General features: G+C 41.8%; 1 protein-coding gene across 1 annotated transcript; it reads right to left on the bottom strand.

Annotated features, from left to right (window-relative positions):
• Positions 1-287: 287 nt before the first annotated feature.
• LOC138283561 (mucin-22-like) lies at positions 288-8,292 on the bottom strand. Its single transcript, XM_069221501.1, has 3 exons — positions 7,449-8,292; positions 2,379-2,708; positions 288-613 (listed from the first exon to the last, which is right to left on the bottom strand). The coding sequence occupies exons 1-3, from the start codon at positions 8,290-8,292 to the stop codon at positions 288-290; spliced, it is 1,500 nt and encodes a 499-aa protein (XP_069077602.1).
• Between the last annotated feature and the right edge of the window lie 1,483 nt (positions 8,293-9,775).

Below are 9,775 nucleotides of genomic sequence, written 5' to 3'. Positions count from 1 at the left end.
GTAATCTCAGCAGTGGTAATCCCTGCAGTGGTAATCTCAGAGGTTTAATCACAGTAGTGGTAATTCAGCAGTGGTAATCCTGCTTAGGTATCCCTGCAGTGGTAATCTCAGATGTAGTAATCACAGTAGAGATAATCTCAGCAGTGGTAATCTCTGCATGTGCAATGTCAGAGGCAATAAAAACAGCAGTGGTAATCGCTACAGTGGCACTCTCAGGGGCAGTAATCACAATAGTGGTATTTCAGCAGTGGTAATCCCTGCAGTGGTGCTCTCAGAGTTAGTAAGCACTATAGTGGTAATTCTGCAGTGGTAATCCCTGCAGTGATAATCTGAGAGATAGTGATCACTGTAGTGGTAATCTCAGCAGTGGTAAACCCTGCAGTGGTAATCTCAAAGGCACAAATAGCAGAGGTAATCTTTGCACTGGTAATCTCAGAGGTAGTGATCACAGCAATGGTAACCTCAGGAGTAGCAATCCCTCCAGTGGTAATCTTAGCAGTGGTAATCCCGGCAGTAGTAATCTCAGAGCTAGTAATCCCGGTAGTGGTAATGTCAGCAGTGGTAATCTCTGCAGTCATACTTTCAACTGTGGTAATCTCAGCACAGGTAATCCCTGCAGGGTAATTTCAGAGGTAGTAATGACAGTACTGGTAATAGCAGCAATGATAATCTAAGTGTTAGTAATCACAGCAGTGGTAACCTCAGCAGCGGTAACCCCTGTAGGGGTTAATGTCAGAGGTAGTAATCACAGTGGTGGTATTTTCAGATGTGGTAATCCCTGCAGTGTTATTCTCAGAGGTAATAATCACATTAGTGGTAACCTCAGGAGTGGTAATACCTGCAGTTGTAATGTCAGAGGGGCTCATAATAATGTAGCAGATTGTATGTCGCAGTATATGGACTCCATTGTATTTTAGGTGGTGACAGACAACCCTTCATACTGGGTCCTCAGTCTAATATGTTCATTGCATTTGCGCATGAACAAGGCTCAAACACATGTTCATAACGCGCTTCCCTGAAGAACACGTTTTACACCACTTCCTCCTCAGTGAGAAAAAGGGCCTCTGAACTGAGAACAGCACAGCTCCTTCCTGAGGTGCACCATCCTCCACTAAAGGTAAACATCTTCATTTGTTTAGTTTTTAATGAGCAGACAAGGGCCCATATTTATACGTTTTTTGCACCGCATTTGCATAATTTTTTGATGCAAAAGCGGCACAAGTTTACAAAATACAATTATATTTTTATATGTTTTCTGCTGCTTTTGTGTCAAAAAAGTATGCAAATACGACGCAGGAAAAAGTATAAGTATGGGCCTAGGGCCTTATAAAACAATGGGACTCGGATAGAATCTATTTCACAAGCATTTGCAATGCAATAGGTCTTGCATTTACTCGAGTCAAAGCTATTAGCAATGTAAACTCCGAACCAGACTTTCTTTGGCACATAAAATGAAAATAAAAGTTTCTCATAAGCGAGCCCGCTGCCTCATAAGCGCAAAGCAATTACACAAAAGGAAATAGAAGTCAGCCCACAGTGAAACGTATGGGTAAATGTGCATTTATCCATGTAACTGGCAAAAGTGCAGTTATCCATGTAACCGGCAAAAGTGCAAATATCTGTGTAACAGGGTCGATGTCATGCAAGGCGCTCGACTACTGCCCAGCGAATTCGCGCTACCTACGAAATAAAGAGAAAAAGTTGCCCGGAAACCATAAAGAAGACAAAGAGCCTCGAATGTTTCCAGTAGTTGCCCGGTGTGCTTGAGGTGGGCTAAACACCAGAAAAGACATGACGTATGCATGTCTTTCACTAATTAAATCAAGAAAATTTTAAAAGGCAAGCCCACGAACCAACCAATATTTATAAAGCAAGGTGTACTTTTTTAAGGTGTAGGTTAGCATAGGGTCAGTACACTTATGCACAAATCTGTTTTACTCAATGCAGTGGTAATCTCAGAAGTGGTAATCTCAACAGTGGTAATCCCTGCACTGGTCATCTCAGCGGTAGTAATCACAATAGTGGTAACCTCAGGGGTAGTAATCAAAGCAGTGGTAATCTCAGCAGTGGTAATCCGTGCAGTGGTAATCTCAGAGGTAGTAATCCCAGTGGAGGTAATCTCAGCAGTGGTAATCCCTGCAGTGCTAATTTCATAGGTGGTAATCTCAGCAGAGGTAATCCCTGCAATAGTAATCTTGTAGGTAGTAATCACCCTAGTGGTGACCTCAGAAGGTGTAAAATCTCAGAGGTAGTAATCACAGTAGTGGTAATATCAGCAGTGGTAATCTCTGCAGTGGTAAACATAGTAGTGGGGATCTGAGCAGTGGTAATCCCTACAGTGATAATCTCAAAGGTAGTAATCACAGTAGTGGCAATACCAACACTGGTAATCTCAGTGGTAGTAATCACAGCAGTGGTAATCTTAGCAGTGGTAATCTCTGCAGTGGTAATTTCAGAGTTAGTAATATCAGTAGTGGTAATTTCTGCATTGATAATCCTTGCAGGGATAATTTCAACTGTGGTAATCTCAGCAGACGTAATTTCTGCACTGGTAATCTGAGAGGTAGTACTCACAGTAGTGGTTATCTCAGCAGAGGTAATCCCTGCAGTGATAATTTCAATGGTGGTAATCTCAGCAGAGGTAGTCAGTGCACTGGTGATCTCAGAGATTGTAATCACAGTAGTGGTAACCTCAGCAGATGTAACTCCTGCAGGGATAATCTCAGAAGTAGTAATCACAGTAGTGGTAATGCCAGCAGTGGTAATCCCAGCAGTGGTAATCTCAGGTTATAATCACAGTAGTGGTAATATCATTAGCGGTAATCTCAGTGGTAATAATATAGTGGTATTCTCGGTAGTGGTAATCTCTGCAGGGATAATCTCAGAGTGTTGCGTAGGCTCTCATTATCCTAATGAGACTACTGGATTTTGAGAGGCAAGATCGTTCACAGGGTGGGGGACTAAGTCTGACCCACGGTGAAGGACCCTTGTCACTCTAAATCCGGGTTTTGCTCCGGCTAACTAGCAGTGCCTCATCTCTCCCAAAGGGAAGAGACAATTGGGCAGCCGAGCGCATGACATCTTAGCACTTCCCAGGAAAGTCGTGGTCACTCAGGTCACAACTGGTTCTCTCATACACAGTGCGGTCTCACATAGAAATGACAAAGGCAATTTAAGTTTTAAAGATTGGTTTAATAAAACAACTGCATTTTAGATAGCAAAGCGTGAGCTGCAATAACCAGAACTATACAACACAGTAGGATTAAAATAGTAACGATGAGAGTGAAGCACAAGAATAAGGCTATCATAGTGCCACTAGATTATGTTCTCTCTAATTTATATTCTGAGCACATCATGTGGAGCTCTAAGCCTGCCTTTCATGTTCCCCCGGGAGGACCTCAACCCTCATACTTGAGCAAAGGCCTATAATCTGCAGCAGCATCTGCAACGGGGCAGTCAGCATCTAGTTGTAGGTTCCTGGCCGGAATCTCCCTCTGCCGTGTACTAGGACTAGGATGTGTTTTTATAACTAACACGCAGATGTTCTACGAAAATGTCCCTACGTAAGGATGTGTATTTTCAACAAATGCTGGAGACTAAACTTCTACCACGTTTACTGGCAATGTACCAGACTGTAGCCTTGACTGAAGCACAGGGCGATCAAGGATGCATTATTTGAGAACACGGTGCTGAACTAAGCTAAACAGTGTGATAGAAGGAAATTAAAACAAGACCGTAAAACTGGTTATTGTAAAATAACAGTGCAAGGCTGAATAAAATGTATCTGGGGCAAAGTGCCCAGCGGCCTAGTATGTTAAACTGACGTGCATGAAGCTATATTAAAAATGGCTACACTACAAGAGGAAGTAATCACAATAGTGGTAAAAGTGGCAGTGGTAATCTCAGTGGTAGTATTCACAGCAGTGTTAATTTTAGCAGTATTAATCCCTGCAGGGGTAATCTCAGAGGTAGTAATCCCAGTAGTGGTAATCTCAGCAGTGGTAATCCCTGCAGTGATAATTTCAATGGTGGAATCTCAGCAGAGTTAATCCCTGCACTGGTAATCTCAGAGATAGTAATCACAGTGCTAGTAACCTCAGCAGTTGTATCCCATGCAGGGGTAATCTCAGAGGTAGTAATCACAGTAATGGTAATTTCAACAGTGGCAATCTCAGAGATAGGAATCACAGTAGTGGTAACCTCAGCAGATGTAACCCCTGCAGGGATGATCTCAGAAATTGTAATCCCAGTAGTGGTAATGTCAGCAATGGTAATCCCTGCAGTCATAATTTCAACTGTGGTAATCTCAGCACAGGTAATCCCTGCAGGGTAATTTCAGAAGTAGTAATGACAGTACTGGTAATATCAGCAATGATAATCTCAGTGGTAGTAATCACAGCAGGAGTTAATGTCAGAGGTGGTAATCACAGTAGCAGTGGTAATCCCTGCAGTGTTAATCTTAGAGGTAATAATCACAGTAGTGGTAACCTCAGGAGTGGTAATACCTGCAGTTGTAATGTCAGAGGGGCTCATGTCAATGTGGCAGATTGTATGTTGCAGTATTTCGACTCCGTTGTATTTTAGGTGGTGACAGACAACCCTTCATACTGGGTCCCCAGTCTCATATGTTCATTGCATTTGCACGTGAATAAGGCTCAAACACATGTTCATAACGCGCTTCCACTTCCTCCTCAGCGAGAAATAGGACCCCTGAACTGAGTACAGCACAGCTCCTTCCTGAGGTGCACCATCCTCCTCTTAAGGTAAAAATCTTCATTTGTTTAGTTTTTACTGAGCAGGCAAGGGCACATATTTATATGTTTTTTCACCGCATTTGCGTACTTTTTTTTATGCAAAAGCGGCACAAGTTTACAAAATACAATTATATTTTTATACGATTTCTGCTGCTTTTGCGTCAAAAAAGTATGGGCCTAGGGCCTTATAAAACAATGGGACTCGGATAGAATCTATTTCACAAGCATTTGCAATGCAATGGGTCTTGCATTTACTCAAATTAAAGCTATTAGCGTTGTAAACTCCGAACCAGACTTTCTTTGGCACATAAAATGAAAAGTAAAAGTTTCTCATGAGCGAGCCCACGGCCACATAAGCGCAAAGCAAGCACACAAAAGGAAATAGAAGTCAGCTCGCAGTGAAACGTATGGGCAAAAGTGCATTTTTCCATGTAACTGGCAAAAGTGCAGTTATCCATGTAACCGGCAAAAGTGCAAATATCCGTGTAACAGGGTCGATGTCATGCAAGGCGCTTGACTACTGCCCAGCGAAATCACCCTACCAACGAAATAAAGAGAAAACGTTGCCCAGAAACCATACAGAAAACAAGGAGCCTCCTATGTTTTCAGTAGTTGGCCGGTGTGCTCGAGGTGGGCTAAACACCAGAAAAGGCATGACGTGTGAATGTCTTTCACTAATTAAATCAAGAAAATTTTAAAAGGCAAGCCCACGAACCAACCAATATTTATAAAGCAAGGTGTATTTTTTTAAGGTGTAGGTTAGCATAGGGTCAGTACATTTATGCTTGAATCTGTTTTACTCAATGTAGTGGCAATCTCAGAAGTGGTAATCTCAACAGTGGTAATCCCTGCACTGGTAATCTCAGCTGTAGTAATCTCAGTAGTGGTAATCTCAGTGGTAGTAATCAAAGCAGTGGTAATCTCAGCAGTGGTAATCCCTACAGGGGAATCTCAGAGGTAGTAATTACAATAGTGGTAATCGCAGCAGTGGTAATCTCTGCAGGGATAATTTTAATGGTGGTAATCTCTGCACTGGTAATCTCAGCAGTAGTAATCACAGTAGTGGTAACCTCAGCAGTGTATACCCAGCAGGGGTAATCTCAGCGGTAGTAATCACAGTAGTGGTAAAATCAGAAGTGGTAATCTCAGAGGTAGTAATCACAGTAGTGGTAATCTCAGCAGTGGTATTCTCTGAATTGTTAATCACATAGGTAGTAATAACAATAGTGGTAATACCTGTAGTGGTACTCTCACTGGTAGCAATCACATCAGTGGTAAAATCTGCAGTCGTCATCTCAGAGGTAGTAATCCCAGTAGTGGTAATCTCAGCAGCGGTAATCCCTGCAGTGATACTTTCAATGGTGGTAATCTCAGCAGAGGAAATCTCAGCATTGGTAATCTCAGAGGTAGTAATCACAGTAGTGGTAACCTGAGGAGTGGAAATCCCTGCAGTGGTAATCTCAGAGGTAGTAATCACAAAAGTGGTAATATTGGTAGTAGTAATCACAGTGGTAGTAATCACAGTAGTGGTACCTCAGCAGATGTAACCCCTGCAGGGGTAATCTCAGAAGCTGTAATCACATTAGTGGGGATGTCAGCAGTGGTAATCCCTGCATTGGTAATCTCAGTTAATAATCACAGTAGTCGTAATATCAGTAGTGGTAATCTCAATGGTAGTAATCATAGCAGTGGTAATCTCAGCTGTGGTAATATCTCCAGTTGTAATTTCAATGGTGTAATCAATGCAGGGGTAATCTCAGAGGTAGTAAACATAGTAGTGGTAAAATCAGAAGTGGTAATCTCAGAGGTAGTAATCACAGTAGTGGTAATCTCAGCAGTGGTAATCTCTGCCTGGGTAATCCCAGCAGTATTAATAACAACAATGGTAATACTAGTAGTGGAAATCTCACTGGTAGTAATCATATCAGTGGTATCTCAGCAGTGGTAATCTCTGATGTGGTAATTTCAGAGGTAGTAATCCCAGTAGTGGTAATCTCAGCAGTGGTAATCACTGCAGTGATATTTTCAATTGTGGTTATCTCAGCGAAGGTAATCTCCACCCTGGTAATCTCAGAGATAGTAATCACAGTACTGGTAACCTCAGCAGTTGATACACCTGAAGGGGTAATCTCAGAGGTAGTAATCACAGTAATTTCAACAGTGGTAATCGCAAAGTTAGTGATCACAGTGGTGGTAATCTCAGCAGTGGTAATCCCTGCAGTGTTAATCTCAGAGGTAGTAATCACAGTAATGTTAATTTCAACACTGGTAATCTCAGAGTTAGTAGTCACAGTAGTGGTAATCTCAGCAGTGGTAATCTCTGAGTGGTATTCGCAGAGGTAGTGATAACAGTAGTGGTAATACCAGCAGTGGTACTCTCAATGGTAGTAATCACAGCAGTGGTAATCTCAGCACTGGTAATCTCTGCAGTGGTAATCTCAGAGGTAATAATCCCAGTAGTGGTAATCTCTGCAGGGGTAATCCCTGCAGTGATAATTTCAATGGTTGTGATCTCAGCAGAGGTAATCTCTGCGCTGGTAATCTCGGAGTTAGAAATCACAGTCGTGGTAACCTCAGCAATTGTAACCCCTGCATAGGTAATGTCAGAGGTAGTTATCACAGTAGCGGTAATTTCCACAGTGGTAATCCCTGCAGAGTTGGTAATCACAGTAGTTTTGATCTCAGCAGTGGTACTCCCTTCAGGGGTAATCTCAGAGGTAGTAATCACAGTAGTGGTAATATCAGTAGTGGTAATATCAGTGGTAGCAATCACAGAAGTGGTCATCTCAGCAGTGATAATCTCTGCAGTGGTAATCTCAGAGGAAGTAATCCAAGTAGTGGCCATCTCTGCAGCGGAAATCCCTGCAGTGATAATTTCAATAGTGGTAATCTCAGCAGAGGTAATCTCTGCACTGGTAATGTTGGAGGTAGTAGTCACAAAACTGGTAACCTCAGCAGTGGTAACTCCTGTAGGGGTAATCACAGTAGTGGTAAAATCAGAAGTGGTAATCTCAGAGGTAGCAATCAAAGTAGTGATAATATCTACTGTGGTAATCTCTGCAGTGGTAATCTCAGAGGTAGTAATAACAATAGTGGTAATACCTGTAGTGGTAATCTCACTGGTAGTAATCATAGCAGTGGTAATCTCAGCATTGGTAATTTCTTCAGTGATAATCTCAGAGGTAGTAATCCCAGTAGTGGTAATCTCATAAATGGTAGTCCCTGCAGTGATACTTTCAATGGTGGTAATCTCAGCAGAGGTAATCTCCGCACTGGTAATCTCAGAGGTAGTAATCACAGTAGTGGGAACCTCAGCAGTTGTAAACCCAGCAGGGGTAATCTTAGAGGTAGTAATCACAGTAATTTCAACAGTGGTAATCGCAAAGTTAGTGATCACAGTGGTGGTAATCTCAGCAGTGGTAATCCCTGCAGTGTTAATCTCAGAGGTAGTGATCACAGTAGTGGTAATCCCTGCAGTAATAATGTCAGAGGGGCTCATATCAATGCAGTAGATTGTATGCAGCAGTATATGGACCATGTTGTATTTTAGTTGGTGACATACAACACTTCTTGCTGGGTCCTAAATTTGATATGTTCATTGCATTTGCTTGTGAATAAGGCTCAAACACGTGTTTATAATGCACTTTCTTTAAGAACATGTTTTAAACCACTTTCTCCTCAGCACGAAAAAGGACCTCTGAACTGAGTACAGCACAGCACCTTCCTGAGGAGCACCATCCTCATCTAAAGGTAGACAACTTCATTTGTTTAGTTTTTAGTGAGCAGACAAGGGCCCATATTCATAGATTTTTTGCCCTGCATTTGTGCCATTTTTTGAAGCAAAAGCAACGCAAAATGACACAATATAATTATATTTTGTAAGTTCCCGCTGCATTTGCGTTACAAAATGATGCAAATGCGTTGCAAAAAAAGCTTGAATATGGGCCGACGGCCTTATAAAACAATGGAACTCGGTTAGAATCTGTTTCACAAGCATATGGAATGAAATGGCTCCTGTGTTTACTCGAGTTAAAGCTGTTAGCATTGTAAACTTTGAACCGGACTTGCCACATGAATTTAAAAGTAAATGTTTCACATAAGTGTGCCCAAGGCCACCAATAGCGCAAAGCAAACACACAAAAGGAAACAGAACATCAGGGGTGGTAATCCCTGCAGTGGTAATGTCAGAGGGGCTCATATCAATGTAGTAGATTGTATGTTGCAGTATATGGACTCCGTTGTATTTTAGGTGGTGACAGACAACCCTTCATACTGAGTTCTCAGTTTAAAATGTTCATTGCATTTGCGTGTGAATAAGGCTCAAACACATGTTCATAACGCGCTTCCCTGAAGAACATATTTTAAAAGACTTCCTCCTCGGCGAGAAAAAGGACCTTTGAATTGAATACAGCACAGCTCCTTCCTGATGGGCACCATCCTCCTCTAAAGGTAAACTTCTTCATTCGTTTAGTTCTTACTCAGCACAGTAGGGCCCATATTTATACTTTCTTTGCACCGCATTTGCGTAATTTCTTGATGCAAAAGCGGCGCAAATTTAAAAAATGCAATTATATTTTGTGAGTTTCTGCTGTTTTTGGATCAAAAAATTATGCAAATGTGGCTCAGAAAAAGTATAAGTATGGGCCTAGGGCCTTCTAAAACAATGGGACTCGGATAGAAACTATTTCACAAGCATTTCCAATGCAATGGATTTGCGTTTACTCAAGTAAAAGCTATTAGCGTTGTAAACTCCTAACCACACTTTTTTTGCCTTCTAAAATGAAAAGTAAAAGTTTCTAATAAGTGAGCCCACAGCCACAATAAGCGCAAAGCAAACACACAAAAGGAAACAGAAGTCTGCTCACAGTGAAACGTATGGGTAAAAGTGCAGTTATCCATGTAACCGGCAAAAGTGCAAATAGCCTTGTAACAGGGTCGATGTCATGCAAAGCCCTTGACTACTGCCCAGCGAAATCGCGCTGCCTACGAAATAAAGAATAAAAGTAGCCCAGAAACCATAC

Source organism: Pleurodeles waltl, chromosome 3_1 (assembly GCF_031143425.1).
Source record: "Pleurodeles waltl isolate 20211129_DDA chromosome 3_1, aPleWal1.hap1.20221129, whole genome shotgun sequence".
Lineage (NCBI taxonomy): Eukaryota > Metazoa > Chordata > Amphibia > Caudata > Salamandridae > Pleurodeles > Pleurodeles waltl.
This window is presented reverse-complemented; position numbering and strand designations above follow the sequence as displayed.